At 42.4% G+C, this 21,625-nt stretch overlaps 1 protein-coding gene across 1 annotated transcript; it reads right to left on the minus strand.

Annotated features, from left to right (window-relative positions):
* LOC102175879 (olfactory receptor 4X2-like) lies at window positions 17,615-18,544 on the minus strand. Its single transcript, XM_005690180.2, has one exon. It carries the CDS (start codon window positions 18,542-18,544, stop codon window positions 17,615-17,617), a length of 930 nt encoding a protein of 309 aa, XP_005690237.2.

The following is a 21,625-nucleotide window of genomic DNA, read 5'->3' on the forward strand; positions in this document are numbered from 1 at the left end:
ACTAGAGGGAAGAAATACAGATCATGATACCACCTCAAGCCAACAATGTCACGTAATTCAAAAAAATATCTTCCAGATTAAGCTAACCAACTAGGACTTTTTTCACCACATAAAGTCCATGAGACGTAAGAATGAAATAGTATTAATACTTTGAATTTCTAAGTTTTATCCCATTATCTTTCCCCTTATCTCCAGGAGTTGGTGATGGACAGGGAGGCCTGGCATGCTGCAGTCCATGGGGTTGCAAAGAGTCCGACATGACTGAGCAAGTGAACTGAATTGAGCTATCTCTGATTTTATACTAAAACTTTCAAAAACTATAGCTTTGGACAGATACAAATGAACTTATTTACAAAACAGAAAAAGAAATAAAAATAGAGGGAAAAAAGAAAAGAAAAGAATAAAAGATGGAAAGGCTTCAACCCCAGGGATGCAAGCAACCATGGAAACATTTCCACTCACCACAATTCCAAACTTTTCCCATACAGGACTCTGTTTCTTAGGCTGCCATGTTAGGTTTGAACAGCTTTTCTATTTCTTGAGGTCTGTTCATTTAGATAGTAATTCAGTACTGTTGTAGACATCTACTCTAGTGTTGGGGGTGTGGGGAATATTATTTTTGTAAAGGGTTTAGGAACACATGGTTCACTTTAAAAGAGCAGAAATTCTGTCTCATCAATTTATTTACACTAAGGGAAAGCATGTTGGTTGCTTACATGCCTTGGTCTTGTTAGGATCTTTCCTTTATATTTGTTGGCTTTTACAATTTTGACTTGAATTGTCATGAAAGACCTATTATCTTATGCTCCAAATCTTAATCAGCCTTTGAAATGTACACCTCTCAGAGCTGTTAGTAAACACAGATTTTCACTTGTTTGAAAAAACAAGAAAGAAATATACCTTTGAAGAACTGAAAAAGAAAACCTCAACAGCAAGGAGCAGAACAACAAAAGAACAAAACCCAAAGGTCAGTGATCTGGACTGATGGAAACAAATCAATATGTGTCAGAATTTCTCAGGTAAGGACATAAGCTGAGGTTAAGACTGTATGAAGTTACTGAACTTGAAAAATTATAGAAACTAGTGTTCTGGAGCAAGGAAAAGACTAGAGAAAGAGGTCATGACTTCTGAGAGAGTCAAAGAAATGACTGAGGTGACTCTGAGACACACTAAAATTAAATGCTCATAACAAAACCAATACAATGTTGTAAAGTAATTAACCTCCAATTAAAATAAATAAATTTATATTTTTTAAGAAAAGCATATATTCTATTTTTGGGACTTCCCTGGTGGCTCAGACAGCAAAGAATCTGTCTGCAATGCAAGAAACCTGGGTTTGATCCCTGGGTCAGGAAGATCCGCTAGAGAACAGAATGGCAACCCACTCCAGTATTCTTGTCTGGAGAGTTCCATGGACAGAGGACCCTGGCAGACTATAGTCCACAGGGTCACAATGACTCAGACACAACTGAGCAACTTCACAACAACAATAAAATAAATGCTCATGAAACATAAATACTGTTTTTAACAAAAGTAAAAGATTGGTACTTGGAGAGTTGGCATGGGTGAAAAAAATAAACAAGTTTCATATTAAGTTGTAGACGTGGAGATCAAAACAACCATTCTGAGAACAAATAGTATGCATCCAATGCACACCCCTCTGTTCCTACAATTAATATCCCATGAAGACATGAGTTAAGACTACAAGAGTCGGAAGTTGTACTGTGCTGGATTCAGTTCAGACCAGCTTAGGAGAATCTGTCACAGGCGTCTCTTTCAACTCCACACATCACATTGGTAGCTTGAAATCAGCCATGGTGGGAGCACGTTGGAAATCAGGAAATGATACAAATCAGGGCTGTTTACTTAGGAGAGCCAGTTATTAACTACTCACCAGCACACCACTAATAGGAGCTGGGGAAGAGCCTTTCCGCTACATTCCTGATGTTTGCTCCACACAGAGGAAGTTACAGCGACTAAACTCCCGGCACCACGCTGCCCCAGAGGAGATGGAGTAAATTGGGAAGCAGAGATTAGGCATGCCCTCTCCTCCTTTTCTTGGAGTGAGGTGCTGCGGAGAGAACACTTTCTACACGCCTTGGGGCAAGTTCTGTATCAGTGAGGTAGAGACAGACAGCTCTGTAGGGTAGGTCCCATCTGTGTCTGCATCAGTCACTCAGTCATGTCTGACTCTTTGCAAGCCCGTGGACTGTAGCCCACCAGGCTCCTCTGTCCATGGAATTCCCCGAGAGTAGGAAATGGCAACCTACTCCAGCATTCTTGCCTGGAGAATTCCATGGACAGAGCAGTGGTGCCCTTTTGATAAAAGTCCCGAGTATATTTACTTGCCATGAATGGATGTGAAGTTTACCTAATTCTGAGACTAGGATTTAGCAAAGCCACTTGGAGCAGATTATACACCACAATCTTCATTATCATCTTTCCCTGATGATATCTTTGATCCTGAACAAAGATAATGTTCCTTCCCTTCAAAATGTCCTGTTCTTTTAACTTAGAAATTAATTCACCATTCACATAGAAAGAGATATGTTAAGTTTCTTCAAACCAAATGATATCTTTTCTCAGAGAGAAAAAAAATATTTATTAAAAAAATATATGCTATACCAACATAAATATCCACCAAATCTGCAGTGGGATTATCTGTCTGCCTGAATGGGAATCAGAAGTAAAATAAAAATAATAGGAATTTCCCTCTGCAGAAGCAAAGGAGTTTTGCCATTCAACAAAGAAGAAAGAAGCTACCTCCTAGAGAGCTAAAATTCCAGGAAGGTGGATGCTGCAGAGAAGTTGTGTTGGTGGTCATGCCAAACAAAAGCAGTATTGCTAAACACATCACAGTATGGTGGGATTTCCAATACAGGCACCAGAGACCCCAAATCATTAAAAATCCCTGGCACAATCTCCCACCTTGGAAAATCAAGCAGTTCAATGGTTGAAAGAGAAGACTGTGATTCTCAAGAATCACCATTACTACATTCACACTCACAAACCCAAGAAAATGATCTGGACAGAGATTAGGGTTGGAGAAGGAAATGGCAACCCACTCCAGTATTCTTGCCTGGAGAATCCCACGGATGGAGGAGCCTGCTAGGCTACCGTCCACGGGGGCGCAAAGAGCGAGTTCACTTAGGGTTGAATCCATGGACAGAGGAGCCTTGTGGGGCTACAATCCATGGGGTCACAAAGAATCTGACACAACTGAGTGACTTAGCCCACCAGGTTGAAGCTAATAAGACTAAACTACAGAATAACAGGAGACCTATAGCAAGTGTGACCTGGAAGATACTTGGAGGCATCATCAGTCTCCAGGATGCCCAGGCTTGGCGCTGTGGAGTCCTATGTGATCCATGCCTCCCTTTCATTCCCGCACCCAGTCAGTCACCACATCCCGTTCACTTTGTCTTTGATCACCTCTCCTGCCACCACATCCCATTCATTTTGTCTTTGATCACCTCTCCCACGGGCCGTTATTTTTCCCATTCTTCCTCCTACCACTGTCTCTACTGCTGTCAGCTGATACCAAGATTATCGGAGCTTCTCAGCCTCCAGATGCTCCCATTCCATCCATCCTGCAGACTATAGCCAGAAAATGGTTCCTTGGACCCTTCTTTCCTCAGATCCTCCACTGGCTGGGAATGAGTGGGGAAAACCTATGCTCCCCTGCTCACTTTTAAAGACTTGAACAGATTGAGCCACCTCAACCATCACCCTCCTACCCACTAAACTTCAACTCACCTCTATTCAACTCAGAGTCCTCTCCTCCTCACACAAGCCCACACTGATAATCCCCACCACAGAGCCCTCCTACACCAGAAATGACCTCTCCTTTTCCCTTCCAACTCGACCCACCTTCCAACCCAGTCCTGTTTGTTCAATGATGCTTGCCTTTAAGACTCCTCCAACCACCTGTGTCTTCTCTTCTTTAGGCACTGTAAATCCTTTGGTGATTATCCTTAAATGTAAATATTGTTATGATACTTCTCTACCTAAAATCTAGCAACAGCCCCCCATTGCCCATGGCATAAAATATAATATTCTCATTATGAATTCCAGGTCCTTCTTGAACTGATCATTGCCCACGTTTGCATCCTTGTTTTTTCATTACCCAATTGAATATTATACAGGTACTTCTTAATACAAAGTTTCTTTTCTCTATGTTTATGTTTAGCATTCCTACTTTAGAGATAAAGAACCTCATTACTGCAGAAGTAATACAGTCTTTTCTTTGGTCTCTCATAGCATTTTATCATACATCTTTTAAATCATTTCATAATTATAGCTTCTGAGTCTATACAGACTATCATATATTATGATGACATTCAAAATTTTCTCCTTACTATTCTTCAGTCTTTATCATCAATTGCAGTTTTGGTTAATAATTATAGCTAGCATTGCAATAGTACTTGCCATTTGCTATACAAACATTAATTCATTTCATTCTCACAACAGGCCTGTAATGTGGGTATTATTATAATCACTGCTTTTTTTATACAGATGAGGAAACAGAAGCACAGATAAGGAAATTAACTGGCCATTCCCACCATCTCTCCCACTTGAGAAGACATACCTCCTTGTTCCCTGCAAAGCTGCCTCCCCAAGAAACATGGAAAGAAGGCGTGACCAGCATGTGAAAGCCTGAATCAACATTTGAGCATGTACGTCAGGTAACCTGCTGGACTGGGGGCCAGAGCCAGTGATAGACAGAATTCAGACAGTAAAAGGGAGCTTCATGTGCCACTGGGACTGGTCTCGGAATGAAGTCACAGAACCTCCATCTCAATCACATGGTTCTCACTTGATCATCCCAAATATTACCTCACAGAATCATAAAACTGCAAAAGACCTACAAATCACCAGAGCTTATGTTATGTATATTTTACAAAAAAACCAATGGATAAATTGATTCCTTGCCCTGTCCCCTCCCTGCAAACAATCTTCAAAATCAACCACCTAATTAACAAACGAGGGACTTCCCTGGTTGTCCAGTGGTTAAAAGACTTTCCATGCAGGGGGGCATGGGTTTGATCCCAGGTCAGGGAAGGTCCCACATGCTTGTGGCATAACCAAAAAAATAAATAAATAGTATGATCTTCCCTGGTGGCTCAGACAGTAGCCTATAATGCAGGCAGACCTGGGTTCAATCCCTGGGTCAGGAAGATCCCCTAGAGAAGGAAATGGCAACCCACCCCAGTACTCTTGCCTGGAAAATCCCATGGACGGAGGAGCCTGGTCAGCTACAGCCCACGCGGTCACAGAGTCGGTTTAACAAACGAGGGAGTTCCCTGGTTGCCCAGTGGTTAAGACTTTCCATGCAGGGGGACATGGGTTTGATTCCTGGCCAGGGAAGTTCCCACATACCTGGGACATAACCAAAAAGAAATAAATAGTATGCAATTTATAAATTAACAAATGAGCATTTGTGGCTGAAAGAGAACTGATTGGCCCAATATCACATATATGGCTAGTCAGAAACTCTACAACTTACTTCCAGTCACATCAGCTACCCTGAAGTCAGAGAATCCGGTGTGGTCCGTTCTGTCTTAGGGCAGGCAACTGGCTCAGATGGATCCCAAATGCATTCAAGTTCCTCCAATTCAGCATGAAGTCAGCTTCTGCTGGAATTGACCATTACTTCAGGAAATGATCTGGTTTGGAGAAACTGGGAGGGGATGAAGCATTGAATTCCTCTCTGGGAATCCTGACAAGCAAGATGCTTTAACTAACATTAACACACTCAGATGATTTTCCCCTGAAGGCCCCCACGGAGCCAAGTTCGGGTCACACTCAGCTATGCCAATCTGAGAGTCGTGCTGAAAAGATTTAGAGACCTTTCATTCTAACCTCCTTTGTTTATAGATAGGGCGACAGAGGATGAGCCATGTTAATTGGATCCTAAGGCACACACCAGTTAGTTGCCAGGTTACTAACTTAGAAGTCAGTGCTCTTTCAACACTAGGCTGCCTTCTGATGGGACTGTGTGGTGGTTGCTACTGGACTCAAGATCAGATCTTGTCCCCAAGAGAAAAATCAGCAATATTCCTAGGACTTTTAGAAAACAAAGAAGGTCATGGCTAAGATGAGTCAGCAAAAACAAAAAGGAAAATACAGAGGATTTGGATACGGATTAACATCTGGATTTATAAAATATAGAAGAAATACACATAAGCCCAGGAAGTAGCAACCCAGAGATTTTTAAGATCCTGCCTTTCCTGTAGACAAACCTATCCACCCACTGAAAGTTCAAGGGCTGTGATTAAATGCTTAGATCCATGAACTATCTGAAATAATTTCAGCCACACATATAATCAAGGGAACAATTTCCCCATGGAATTTCCTTTCTCTGGGGTGAACTTTACCAAGTAAACTATGACTTGGGGAAAGATTCAAAATCACTTTCAATTAGCTTAGTGATATTTCTATAAAGTTTTTGCACTCAAGAATGAGACAGTAAGAGAGGAAATTTGAAAGTAAGATGAAGGAAAATTTTTTCCAGACTGTACTACTGAGAATTAACAGGAGAATAAACAGAGAAGAAAGAGGACTGGACAGGGAGCCAGGACCCCTGGGCACTAGTTGGGTTCAGGGGCTGATTAACTATCTAACTTAAGCCACGTCATCTCACCTTTTCAGCTGTCACTCTCCCGTTTCCTCTTCTGTATAAAGTGACAGGATTGCACTAGGTCAACTCCAACGTACCTCCCGATTCTAACGTTCATGGATTCAAGTCACTGAGTTCCCCCCATGCATCAGCCTCCTCATCAACGTCTGGAATGCAGTACATGCTCGCTAAGCTTTATTGAATAAGTTATTAAATGTATCTGAAAATTCCGGAGTGAGTGAATAATTAGTAAATTATGTCACAATTGGATTCTGCGACATAACCAAGCTATCAAAATCATGTTTATAAAAAGTGTTTAATTACATGGGTAATAGATTCCCAGGTGGTTCAGTGGTAAAGAATCTGCGCGATGTAGGCTCAATCCCTGGGTGGGGAAGATCCCCTGAAGGAGGAAATGGCAATCCATTCCAGTATTCTTGCCTAGAAAATTCCATGGACAGAGGAGCCTGGTGGGCTACAGCCCATAGGGTCACAAAGAGTCTGACACGACTGAGTGGCTGAGCACGCCATAGACTGTAATAGACTGCCTGAGGCCATAGCCAGTCCTTTCATCCATCATCCTCTTCCCCTTTGGAACAGGGCAGAACCCTGATATTTAGCAGAACATAATTCTACACAGAAGAAAATATTTTAGTTTCCAATCTCCCCTGCAAATAAGGGTAATCATGTGACTAACTTCCATCAAATAATGTGAACGTAAAAGTGCTATGTGGCACTTTTGAAAAATCTGAAAAGAAAGGAGTTCACTTGCCCCTTCACCACACTCCTTCCCTGCTTCCTGGGAAGATAGATGAAATGTGAGAGATGTGTTGTTCAATATGGTACCCACTAGCCCCATGAAACGTTTCACCTTTAACTTAAAAATAAATACATTTTAAAATTCCATTCCTTGGTCTGGATAGCCACATTTCAGCTGCTCAGTTGTCCCTATCACATAGGACAACACAGACAGAGAACGTCTCTGCTGCTGCTGCTAAGTCGCTTCAGTCGTGTCCGACTCTGTGCGACCCCATAGACGGCAGCCCACCAGGCTCCCCCGTCCCTGGGATTCTCCAGGCAAGAACACTGGAGTGGGTTGCCATTTCCTTCTCCAATGCCTGAAAGTGAAAAGTGAAAGCGAAGTCGCTCAGTCGTGCCGACTCTTAGCGACCCCATGGAATGCAGCCCACCAGGCTCCTCCATCCATGGGATTTTCTAGGCAAGAGTACTGGAGTGGGGTGCCAGACGCTCCTATATTATAGATGCTATATCATCTTCTTGTATTTATCACTTTTTCATTGTGTAGCATCTTTTCTTGTCTTTTATTATAGATTTTGTTTTAAAGCATATTTTCTCTGAAATGCATATTGCTATCCCAGCTTTCTTTCCATTTCTGTTTTCATGAAATATTCCTTCCATCCCCACACTTTCAGTCTGTTTGTATCATTAGCTCTGAAGTAAGTCTCTTGCAAAGATGGGCTCGATAAAGGACAGAAATGGTCTGGACCTAACAGAAGCAGAAGATATTAAGAAGAGGTGGCAAGAATACACAGAAGAACTGTACAAAAAAGATCTTCACGACCCAGATAGTCATGATGATGTGATCACTCATCTAGAACCAGACATCTTGGAATGTGAAGTCAAGTGGGCCTTAAAAAGCATCACTACAAATAAAGCTAGTGGAGGTGATGGAATTCCAATTGAGCTGTTTCAAATCCTGAAAGATGATGCTGTGAAAGTGCTGCACTCAATATGCCAGCAAATGTGGAAAACTCAGCAGTGGCCACAGGACAGGAAAAGGTCAATTTTCATTCCAATCCCAAAGAAAGGCAATGCCAAAGAATGCTCAAACTACTGCACAATTGCACTCATCTCACATGCTAGTAAGGTAATGCTCAAAATTCTCCAAGCCAGGCTTCAGCAATACATGAACCGTGAACTCCCTGACGTTCAAGCTGGTTTTAGAAAAAGCAGAGGAACCAGAGATCAAATTGCCAACATCCACTGGATCATGGAAAAAGCAAGAGAATTCCAGAAAAACATCTATTTCTGCTTTATTGACTATGCCAAAGACTTTGACTGTGTGAATCACAATAAACTGTGGAAAATTCTGAAAGAGATGGGAATACCAGACCACCTGACCTGCCTCTTGAGAAATCTGTATGCAGGTCAGGAAGCAACAGTTAGAACTGGACATGGAATAACAGACTGGTTCCAAATAGGAAAAGGAGTACATCAAGGCTGTATATTGTCACCCTGCTTATTTCACTTATATGCAGAGTATATCATGAGAAATGCTGGACTGGAAGAAACACAAGCTGGAATCAGGACTGCCGGAAGAAATATCAATAACCTCAGATATGCAGATGACACCACCCTTATGGCAGAAAGTGAAGAGGAGCTAAAAAGCCTCTTGATGAAAGTGAAAGAGGAGAGTGAAAAAGTTGGCCTAAAGCTCAACATTCAGAAAACAAAGATCATGGCATCCAGTCCCATCACTTCATGGGAACTAGATGGGGAAACAGTGGAAACAGTGTCAGACTCTATTATTTTGGGCTCCAGAATCACTGCAGATGGTGACTGCAGCCATGAAATTAAAAGACGCTTACTCTTTGGAAGAAAAGTTATGACCAACCTAGATAGCATATTCAAAAGCAGAGACATTACTTTGCCAACAAAGATCTGTCTAGTCAAAGCTACAGCTTTTCCAGTCATCATGTACTGATTGTGAGAGTCAGATTTTAAAGAAAGCTGAGCACCAAAAAATTGATGCTTTTGAACTGTGGTGTTGGAGAAGACTCTTGAGAGTCCCTTGGTTAGCAAGGATATCCAACCAGTCCATCCTAAAGGAAATCAGTCCTGAATATTCATTGGAAGGACTGATGCTTAAGCTGAAACTTACTTTGGCCACCTGATGTGAAGAACTGACTCACTGGAAAAGACCCTGATTCTGGGAAAGACTGAAGGCAGGAGGAGAGGGGACAGAGGATGAGATGGTTGGATGGCATCACCTACTCGATGGACATGAGTTTGAGTGAACTCCGGGAGTTGGTGATGGACAGGGAGCCCTGGCGTGCTGCAGTCCTTGGGGTCGCAAAGAGTCGGACACAAATGAGTGATGAACTGAGCTGAACTGAGCCACCAGAGGATCCCAGACTTTGGACGAGGAGAAACCTATTAGAAAATTTGTTGCCCCATTAGGTGATATAGGGGCAGAAAGGATAGTGTTGCTATCTTCATGATAATCATCTCTGTATTGATTTTGAATGTTTTGGCTTTTACCTACAAATTTCCTTTATCTCACTGCCCTTTGCTGCTTTTCTCTTTGTGGCTTACAAAATAGGATTCTCACCTCCCCATATACCCTTCAGAGTCTTCTGAAGAAATTTCACTAGACACTCAGGACTCCTTATTTTTGCTTCTCCTCCTAATTATCTGCTTCTACACTTGGACATTAGGTGACCTAGTTCCTTACAAAAGCTCCAGTTCAATACATCCACAATTCTCTACACAGGTACCTTGACTTTTTCAGTTGTATATCCCCCAGTGGCAACAGAAGCGCAAACGACTTCTCCACCCAGAATCCAAACTCATGCTATGACAAATCCTCCTCTGAAGTCCAACCTTACAATACCTAAAGCATCACCAAGACTGTGCACTGACTGATTAGCAGACTCTTTTCATCCATACTGGATTCATCCAAGCTGACTGAGATCAGTGTGTATCAACATAGGCCTGAGATCAGTGTGTATCAACATAGGCCCTTGTATGGTTAAGCTCCAGGGTGCTGGACACTAGGAGTCATATGATAACAACTCACGCCACAAAGCTTCCTTCCTTTAGCATTGCAGACAGGCCAAGATGATCGAGGACTATCATGAGTCACCACCAAGAACAGAGTTTACGATTGCAGAGGCCAGAACTAACCTCTCAGATCAGCTTGGGAATTTTACCAAATCACTCATGGAAGAAAGCACTGCTTGGACTCCTAGGTATACATACCAATACCCTTAGGTGGTAACTTATCTGGAAAGTTATTTCACCTCAGAGACTCAAGATCCAAATTGTATGGAGTCAAACCCTACCTCACAGGTGGATGTCATACATCTCCATCTCAGGAGAAGTTAAGTACTCATTCACTGTGCTGCCATGGATGCTTCTCAAAGATAGAAGTCCATCTTCTGAATGCACAGGCCTTACAGTCAGTGGCCTTCTACTCTCAGGATGTTTTGGAATCATAGCACTTTACACACTGATTTATAATTGTGTTATGTGACCATCTGCCCCACCAAGTTATGAATTGGCAGAGATTATGTCCTGCTCAACACTCATCTCCAGTGCTAACTGAATAGCCTCCATAATATAGCACTCAGCGGTGTACATAGAATGGAGAGTGGCTACAGATCTGGTGGCTCAGATGGTAAAGAAACCACCTACAGTGCAAGAGACTGGAGTTCAATCCCTGGGTCAGGAATATCCCTTGAAGAAGAGAATGCCAACCCACTCCACTATTCTTGCCTGGAAATTCCATGGACAGAGGAGCCTGGTGGGCTATAGTACATGGGGCGACAAAGAGTCAAACACGACTGAGACAGACTAACACAGACTAACTACCGTCATAGCACAGTATTTGGCAACATTGTAAGTGTTCAGAAAATGTTGAAAGAATAAAGGTCCCCAGGGACGAAGACCGCATATTCTTCATCCCTGAATTCTAATACTTGGCACAGCGCTTGCTTCTGGCAAAGACCAGAGCAATGTGAGAGCACTTTGTAAAATGCCATGGGCAATTCACTTTGCTTTCAAAGTGGAATTGTAATCAACACGTGCTCACAAAATAAAACTCATCCCAATGTGTCTGTGGCTCTCTTGTCTCACCACAATTCTTTTTTCTGTTACAACCACAGAAGGCAGATGATGCCCTGAAACTATCCCACAGAGCATGCACGTTTCCCAGTTACTCAGTCTGAAAGCATTAAGACCAAGCTCTCAACCAGAGCTCATACAGCTCAGGAGTTGCCACATGGAAAATATGATCCCCTTCCAGCCTTAGGCTTGCAAATGTTGAGACTAAGCCAGTGTGTCTACTCCACCCGATTAAAAACAAGAGCAGAGTAGACTTGCTTCTCTATGTTCCATAAATAAGAAGTCTATAAGCTCAGCCTGAGTTCACTCTGCTGAGAGATACCAGGGGGAAGGCAGGATGATCAAGAGAGAGGAGAGTGGTCCCCAGAGACCCATGCCTGGCCCCTTCCTAATCAGGCACCTACCTCATGGGAAGCAGGACCTGGATATGAACATCTCAAACTTCCTTGTAGGTAACATAACTTCAGAAATCAATAGGAAATGTTAAATTAATTTCAGCCAGTGTTCACAGGGCCCTTAGGCTATGGACCTCTATGCTGTTCAGAAGTCAATTAGACACACCTCTTGCTTATCGTGAACTCAATCACGTGACTTTACATGAAATGATACCATTTCAAGGATGGATCCCAGGAATATGGGTCACAAGTGTCAGAATACTGAAATAGCACTTCCTGGCCATTGATGAGGATAAGGTATAGTGGTTCTGAATCATGGGTAGTTTTTGTCCCCCAATATCTGGAGACATTTTTTATCATCCCAGTCTGGGTGGAGAGGACATGCTGCTGGCAACTCATGAGAAGAGGCCAGAGATTCTGAGAAGTATCTTACAATGCATGGGACAGCCCCCCACAGCAAAGGGTATCTGAGTCCAGAGCAACAATACTACTGCTATTGAGATACCCTGCTCAAGAGGAAACAAAATTTGTCCAAAGCAGTATTTATTCAAGGTGGAGTTTGGTTACATGTGATTATATTAATCTGTCTTGACCACACCTGAATATGTACTAAAATTTTTGTAGTGAAAGCTTTCACCAGTGCCATAATGGCACTTTGTAAGATCAGTGTGCTCTATACCAGTGCTCCTCAGGATGTCATTAATTCAATGCTGATTAAAGTTCTAACAAGATGCCAAGTTTTAACTAATGATTAAGGAGAAAATCATTATACATTTTAACATCATTTTAAAGACTTTAACGCAATTGCTTTTGAGAGTGAAAACCGTGAATTAACCATTACCCTTTATGCTGCAAAAGAGTGTGTAAAATAGCTAGTGGAAAGTTGCTATATGGTATGGTCGTTCAGCCCAGTGATGCTCTGTGATGACCTAAAGGAATGTGATGGGGGTGGGGGGTGGGAGGGAAGCTTAAGAGGAAGGGGATATATACCTATACACTTATGGCTGATTTGCATTATTCTATGGCAGAAACCAATGCAAAACTGTAAAGCAATTATCCTCCAATTAAAAAAACATTTGGAGGAGGAAATGGCAATCCACTCCAGTATTCTCGCCTGGAGAATCCCATGGACAGAGGACAGTCCATGAGGTTGCAGAGAGTCGGACACAACTGAGTGACTTCCACTTCACTTCACAAAAAAAAAAAAAAAATGCTAGGAAAAAGATGAGCAAATAATTATATAAAAGTTTCCAATATTTAATATTAAGTATGCATGAGTTTTGACAAATTTAGCAGTTTATAATGGATTTGTATGTATTATTTGCAGTAAATAGTAAAGTAGACTAATATCTACATTTTTTTTCATGACTTATCAAGCTTTTTCTTCATTTTTTAGATATTTCTGTGCTCCATGGTTCATCTATCAGCTCTTTCAAATTTTCACAAACCTCGAGAAATTTTTCAACATATTTATTGGAAAGTATCCTCAGATAAGTGACCCTGCACAGTCCAAATTCGTATTGTTCAAGGATCAATCATGTAAGCATATTTAGCATAAAGAATAATAGAGGTGCTATATTACAGACAACATCTATTTAACAAGTACTTATTGAGCAGCTACATCATACCAGGTACTGTACCTGGCAAACAAAAACTATTAAGCAAAAAAGGCCAAAGAAGCTTCAATAAGGAAGAATATAATTGCCTCAAATGCCTGAAAATGGAGAGCAACGGCAGCATCACGCTGGCATAAGATGCGCTCAGTTCCGCCCCGTCCCTTACTTTAACAGGAAACACTTGGTATCTACCCATGAGCAAAAGTGCCTCTATGGGAGATGTGGAATCCAGCTCCATATGCCAAGGAGCTCACCAAGAACCTCACCCACAGGTGTATGGGTCAAGAGGCAGGCAGATGTCAGGACAAGCTGTGGGGCCTACAGGAGACTGTGAATGAGTTCTGGCCCCTCTTGGCCCTGTCATGGGAGGGCCATTGGGAACACTAACTGGGGGATTTCACCTATATATGAGAGAATCTTTGTGGAGGTGAGACTTTTCAATGGAACTTTCACACTCCATTGAAGCAAAATTCATGTATAACACCCACACACACACACACACGCACACACACATACCTATACCTTTGGATGCACTAGGGTGTGAAGAATTAACATCTTGACTTTGCCGGCATCACTCCTCCCCCAAAGGGGCACAACTTAGGGCTGACTTCGTTCCCTGTGATTTTCCCACGGGAGAAAAGGAGAGCTGGTGTGTGAACATATGACTTCACCAGCTCTGCAGGATGCTGCTGAGAAGGCTCGTTTCACCCTCCCAGCTTCCAGAGAATTGTATTGGGGGTTTCATGATTAGCACAAATAGGGAGGGAAGGAGGAAGCAGATGGGTGGTGAGGAATTTTGGATTCTTTAATTTATCAAACAGACTTAGGTTCACCCTGCTTATTTAATTTATATGCAGAGTACATCATGCAAACTGCCAAGCTTAATGAATCACAAGCTGGAATCAAGATAGCCGGGAGAATACCAACAACCTCAGATATGCAAACAATGCCACTATAATGGCAGAAAGTGAAGAAAAACTAAAGAGCCTCTTGATGAAGGTGAAAGAGGAGAGAGAAAAAGCTGGTTTAAAACTCAATATTCAAAAAACGAAGATCATGGCATCTGGTCCCATTACTTCTTGGCAAATAGATGGGGAAACAATGGAAACAGTGACAGAATTAATTTTCTTGAGCTTCAAATTCACAGCAGATGGTGACTGCAGCCATGAAATTAAAAGATGCTTACACCTTGGGAGCAAAGCTATGACATTCCTAGACAGCATGTTAAAAAGCAAAACATCACTTTGCTGGCAAAGGTGCATATAGTCAAAGGTATGGTTTTTTTCTAGTAGTTATATACAGATGTGATAGTTGGACCAGAAAGAAGGCTGAGCACTGAAGAATTGATGCTTTTGAATTGTGGTGTTGGAGAAGACTCTTGAGTGTCCCTTGGACCGTAAGGAGATCAAACAAGTCAATCCTAAAGGAAATCAGTCCTGAGTATTCATTGGAGAAGCTGAAGCGCCAATACTTTGGCCACGTGATGCAAAGAACTGACTCATTTGAAAAGACCCGGATGTTGGGAAAGACTGAAGACAAAAGAAGGGGGTGACAGAGGATGAGATGGTTGGATGGCATGACCAACTCAATGGACATGAATTTGAGTGAACTCTGGGAGATAATAAAGGACAGGGAAGTCAGGTGTGCTACAGTCCATGGGGTCGCAAAGAGTTGGATACAGCATAGTGACTGAACAACAAGTTCATACTGATTGAATTCTAGATTCCATCAGGAAGATTGTTCACAAGTCATGGAGCAAATCTCACCCAGGAACACCCAGCTAAACCACTGGCATCCCCAACACACTGCATGCAAGCTCCCATCTTCCCCTCTTCTGCAGCCAACTCCCAGTGCATACTCCCAAGGGCAACAGCAAGAGCAGGTTCTAACAGATAGGCAGAGATGTAGAAACAGCCCCAGGTGTGCGGGCATAAACCCGGACTGTACACTGTATTCAGGGGAAAAGGAGAGAGACAGTTCCATTGATGCACTGTAGGCTCAAAAGAATACAAATAATCTTAAGAATTATGCCACAAAGGAAGCAAGAGGTTTAGAGCAGGTACATCTATACAAGGTATGACAAAGCCTTAGAATCTATAACATCTTAGAATCAATAGCAAGACGGATGAAAGATATTTTATCCTAAAGCAGTTGGTAAATAACAGAGCAAGTGACAGTTAAATCAAATGCAAGAACAGCAATGCAAAATTCCCAGGAACATAAAATACCAAGGAAACAAGACAACACCAAAAGATTGCGGTAATCTTCCTGTAACCAAACCCAAAGACATGGAGATCTACAGTTTACCTGCTAGATAATTCAAAACCTCCTTTAAGGAAATTCACTGAGTTTCAAGAAATCCTAGCAAGACAATCCAATGAAATCAGGCAAACAATACATGATCAAAATGAGACAATTAACAAAGATTAGTGATCATACAAAAGAACCAAACATAAATTCTGCAGCTGAATTTCTGAAGAATTCAACAGATAGAAAATGCAATAGAGTGCATCAACAACAGAGTAGACCCAGAAAAAAAATCAGCAGATACAGAGTGTGTTTATTCGCGCAGTCATATCTGACTCTTTGTGATCCCATAGCCAGGCTCCTCTGTTCGTGGGGATTCTCCAGGCAAGAACACTGGAGTGGGCTGCCATTCCCTCCTCCAGGGGACCTTCCCAATCCAGGGTTCAAACCCATGCGTCCCTCATTGCAGGTGAATTATTTACCATCTGAGCCACCAGGGAGGCCCAGATACAGAACAGAAACATTGGAATATCCAATGCTGAATAGAAAAAAATTAAAAGGTGAAGAAATGTTACCTATAGGAAACCATCAAAACAAAAATCAATATCATTGTCATTCCAAAGAAAAAGAGAAGGGGTCAGACAGCTTGTTTGAAGAAATTACAGAAGACTCTCCAAACCTGGAGAGAGATTTGGGCATTCAAGTGATGAAAGTAATAAATTATTCATTATATCAATCCAAAATGACCTTCTCAACACATATTATAACAAAACTGTAAAAATCAAACACAAAGAGAGAATCTTCAAAGCAGAGAGAGGAGAGAAGTTTGAAGCTTGCAAAGAAACCTCCATTATATTATCAGCAGATTTCATAGCAGAAATCTTGCAGGCCTGAACAGAATGAAAAGATATTCTGAAATTATTGAAAGAAAAAACATGCCAACCCAGAATACTCTATCCAGAAAAGTTATCATTCAGAAACAAAGAAGAAAAAAGCTTTCACAGACAAACACCTAGGATAATTCAATATCACTAGACATACCTTACAAGAAGTGCTGAAAATTCCTTATGGTAAAAAAAAAAACAGTGACTAGTAACATGAAAACACATGGAAAATATCCAACACATAAAATAAGCAGATGTATAGTCATATTCTGAAAATCTAATACTGTAATCGATGTGTTAACCAAATAACTATAGTATAAAAGTTAAAAGACATGAGTAGCAAAGTAATCATAGCTACTATAATTTATGAAAGAATACACAATATAAAAAGATGCGTGTTGTAATACTGAAGACATTTAGGGGGTATAAGAGGGTCAAGTGTTTGTATGTAATTGAATTAAGTTGCTAACAACATAAGCTAGACTGCTTTGTTATCTTTTATGTAAGCCGCATGATAACCACACGGCAAATCTACAGGAGATTCACAAGAAAGAAAGAGAAGGAAATAAGAGGATAACGCCCTGCAACGTCACCAGTTCACAAATGTAGGTAACAGAGTATTAAAAATTAACTACAAACCAGCCAGAAAGTATTTCATCAAATGGAAACAGTAAGGCTTTACATTTCAATGATTACCATAAGGATAAATAGATTGAATTCTCCAATCAAAAGGCACAGAGTTGCTGGATGGATTTTTAAAAACGAAGAGGAATTCCCTGACAGTCTCACGGTTAGGACTACATGGTTTCAGTGATGAGGATGCAGTCTCCATTCCAGCTCAGGAAACTAAGACCCACAAGCAAGACAGCTGGACTGGGGTGGGGGCGGGGGAAATGGATTCTCACAAGGTGAAAGACATATATATATAAAATATATGTAACTATTTGTGGTGATGGATGTTAATACCAAGACACCAAGGCTCAGCCTCTACCTCTCTTCTGCGTTCACTGCTCTGATCCACAGCCTCCTCACGGCCTTCTTCACTTCAGCATTTCTCAGGGAGTAGATGACAGGGTTGAGCAGTGGGGTGATCACCGTGTAGAACACGGCCACCGTCTTGTCCACAGACAGGGTGGTAGAGGGTCTCAGATAGATGAAGATGCAGGGCCCAAAGAACAAGGTGACCACAGTGACGTGGGCCCCACAGGTGGACAGGGCCTTGCGCCGCCCCGCGGAGCTCTGAGTCCTCAGATGGAGCAAGATGACCACATAGGAGGCTAAGAGGACCACGAAGCTGATCACAGACAGGGTCCCCCCATTGGCAACGATCAGAAGGCCAATGAGGACGGTGTCAGAGCAGGCAAGTTTGAGCAGGGGAAGCAAGTCACAGAAATAGTGGTCGATCACCCTGGGGCCACAGAAGGGCAAGCGGAAGACAAGAAGGCGATCAACCAAGGAATGCACAAAGCCCCCGACCCATGCTGCGCCCACCAGGACGGCACAGGCCTGCCGGCTCATGATGGTGGTGTAGCTGAGGGGCTTGCAGATGGCCACATAGCGGTCATAGGCCATCACAGTGAGAAGGAAAGCCTCAGTGCCACCAAACAAGTGGATAAAGAAAAACTGTGTCATGCAGCCCCACAGAGGGATGGCTTTCCTCTCAGCCAGCAGATCTGAGATGAGTCTGGGGGCTGTCGTTGAGGCGTAGCAGATCTCCACAAAGGACAGGTAGCCCAGGAAGAAGTACATGGGGGAGCCAAGGCTTCTGCTGCTCATGACAGTGAGGACAATGAGGAAATTCCCCAGCACAATGGCTGTGTACAGGAGCAGAAATATCACAAAGCAGGCTTTCTGCACCTCTGGATTGGAAGAAAGTCCCAGGAAAATGAATTCTGTCACATTGTGCACGTGAGCCATGAGGTAGCCACCAGGAGGCAGTAATTTGGAAGGGTGATCTGAAATGATACAAAACAAGACTCCTACATTAAGTGGGAAATTTACATAACAATCTGTTTTAAGTGTGAGAAGCCTGTAAGCTGGATTCTGAACAACAAGTAGGAGTTGGTTATTTAGAAAAGAAGGGAAGAACACTCCAAGGAAGCCGTGGAGAAGTGCAAACTATAAAAAATTTGAGCGAGGCTGGAGTAAAGTGAAGAATAGCAACCATAAAGTTGGAGACAGTATCTAGTACCAATTCACAAAGGACTGTTATGGATTTTGGGGTTTGTGCAACAGACAATGAGGAATCATCAAAAATGTTAGTGGACCCAAAGGCAGGATCACTTGGCTGCAGAAACTGGACTAGTGGACTAGAGGTTGAACTAGGAGAAGTCTACTAGGAGACCGATTGCCTCACTGGGTGATGTAGGGCGGCAGGTATAGCGTTGCTGTGTCCACAATAACTGTCTCTATTGCCACTGAATGCTTCTGTCTTTTGCCTGCAGATTTCCTTCATCCTACTGCCTTTTGCTCCTCTCCCTTTCTGGGTTTCAGAATAGGAGTCTCACCTTCCCATATACCCTTCAGGGTCTTCTGAAGAAATTTCCCTGGACATTCAGCACGCTCTCTTATTTCTGCTTCTCCACCTAACTATCTGCTTCTATATTAGGTCACCAGGGGTTCCTTTCAAAAGCTCCAGTTAAATCTATTCACAATTCTTCTCTTTACAGGACCTTCACTTCTTTCAGTCTCCTGTCCCTCAGTGGCAAGAGAGGTACAAACCACCTCTCCACCCAAAATGCCGACTAAGACACATCCTTATAAGAAGGCAGGCCTTCCAACACCTCAAAACATCACCACGACTGTGCATTGACTGGTTAGCAGACCATCTTCACCCATTCTGGATTTGGTCAAGGTGACTGAGACCAAAGTGTATCAACATGGTCCCTCCTGCAAGTGGACTCCAGGGCACCTGAGACCAGGAGTCACGTGACATCCACTCACACCACAAAGCATCCTTCCTTGAACATTGGCAACAGGTGATTACAGACTATCACGAGTCACCACTATAAGGAAATCACCAATAGAGTTTATGATTGCAGAGACCAAGAGAGGGCAGAGACCGTCACTAAACCCTCAGATCTTTTGAGAATTTTACCAAATCACTCTTAGAAGAAACCACTGCTGGACTCCTAGGTTCACATTCTGATTACTACAGGTGGTAACTAATCTAGAAAGTTATTTACCCTCTCAGAGACTCAAATCCACACTGTTCCATGGAGATAAGACCTACCTCACAATCAGATGCCATATATCTCCCTCCTAGCCCATCCCAGGAGAAGTTAAGTATTCGTACACTGTGCTGCCTTGGAAGCTTCTCAGAGATAGGAAATCCATTTCCCAATCTATAGACCCTTACAGTCGGTGATCCCTCCTCTCTCAAGACATTTTGAAATCACAGCATTTTACACACTGACTTATAATTGTGTTCTGTGATCACCTGCTCCACTAAATTGTGAATTTACTGGGGCAGAGATTATAAGCTGCTCAACACTCCATCTCTGGTGCCAACTGAGTATCCACCACAATATAGTACTCAGTGAATATGCATAGAATGAGCAGCAAATATAGGTCTTTCCTAGCTTCTGAGCACAGTATTTGGTACATTGTAAATGTTCATTAAATGTTGAAAGAATAAAGGATTAACACCAAATATTCTCCATCCCTGTGTCCCGTGTCTAGCACAGTGCTTGCCTCAGGCAGAGACCAGATCAATGTGGAGCACTTTGTAAAATGCCATGGATGTCTTACAATATTCCCTTTGCTTTCAAAGTGAAATGGCAACCATCACATGCTCACAAAATAAAACTCACCCCAGTGTTTCTGTAGCTTTATTGTCTCACCACAATTCTTTTTTCTGTTCTGACCACAGAGAGGCAAATAATACCCCAAGAACATCCCCTAGAGTATGCAGTTTCCCAGTTATTCAGTCTAAAACCACTAAGGCCAAGTGGCCAAACAGAGCTCATACATCTCGGGATTAGCCAGATAGAGAATCCGCTCCTCTGCAGCCTCAGGCTTGGGAATGTTGAGACTAAGCCAGAAGGTGATGTATGGCAAAACCAATACAATATTGTAAAGTATTAACCTCCAATTAAAATAAACAAATTTATATTTTAAAAATAAATAAATAAATAAAACAAGAGCACACTAGACTTGCCTCCCTTCTGTTCCCTAGAGATATAAGAATTCTGGTGACTCAGCCTGAGTTCACGTAGCTGAGAGATACCAGGGAGGAAAGCATGGTGATCAAGTGAGAGAAGATTGGTCCCCAGAGACCCATGCCTGGCCCCTTCCTAATCAGGCACCTACCTCATGGGAAGCAGGACCTGGATACGAACATCTCAGACTTCCTCACAGGTAACATAACTTCAGAAATCAATAGGGAAAGGTAAATTAATTTCACCCAGGGTTCACAGGGTACTTAGGCTATGGGGCTCCATGCTGTTTAGAGGTCAGTCAGATCCAGGTCTTATCATGAACTCAGTCATGTGACTTTACATGAAATGACACCGTTCAAAGGATGAGTCCAAGGAATATGGGTGGTGTCAGTGAACTGAGATAGCACTTCTACTGGCCTTTGGTGTGGATGAGGGTGCAGAAGAGCAGATCTCAACCTGAGCAGTTTTTGCCTTCAAGAGTATATTTGGCAATATCTGGACACATTTTTCATTGTGCCAGCCTGCAGGGGAGGAGGTGTTATCAGCATCCAGTGGGCAGAGGCCAGAGATGCTAAGAAGCATCCTATAACGCACAGGACAGCCTCCACAGCATAGCGTATCCGAGCCAGATCACAATACTAGTGCCATTCAGATACCCTACTAAAGAGGGAAAACAATCTGAATTGGTGTTTATTAAAACTGGACTTTGATTGCATATGAGTTTATTAATCGGCTTTGACCCTGCAACAAAATGTTTTACCAATGCCATAATGGCACTTTGCAAAATCAATGTACTCTACACCAGTGCTATTCACGAATGTCATTAATGCAGTCTTGA

This window comes from Capra hircus, chromosome 15 (genome assembly GCF_001704415.2).
Source record: "Capra hircus breed San Clemente chromosome 15, ASM170441v1, whole genome shotgun sequence".
In the NCBI taxonomy this organism is placed as follows: Eukaryota; Metazoa; Chordata; class Mammalia; order Artiodactyla; family Bovidae; genus Capra; species Capra hircus.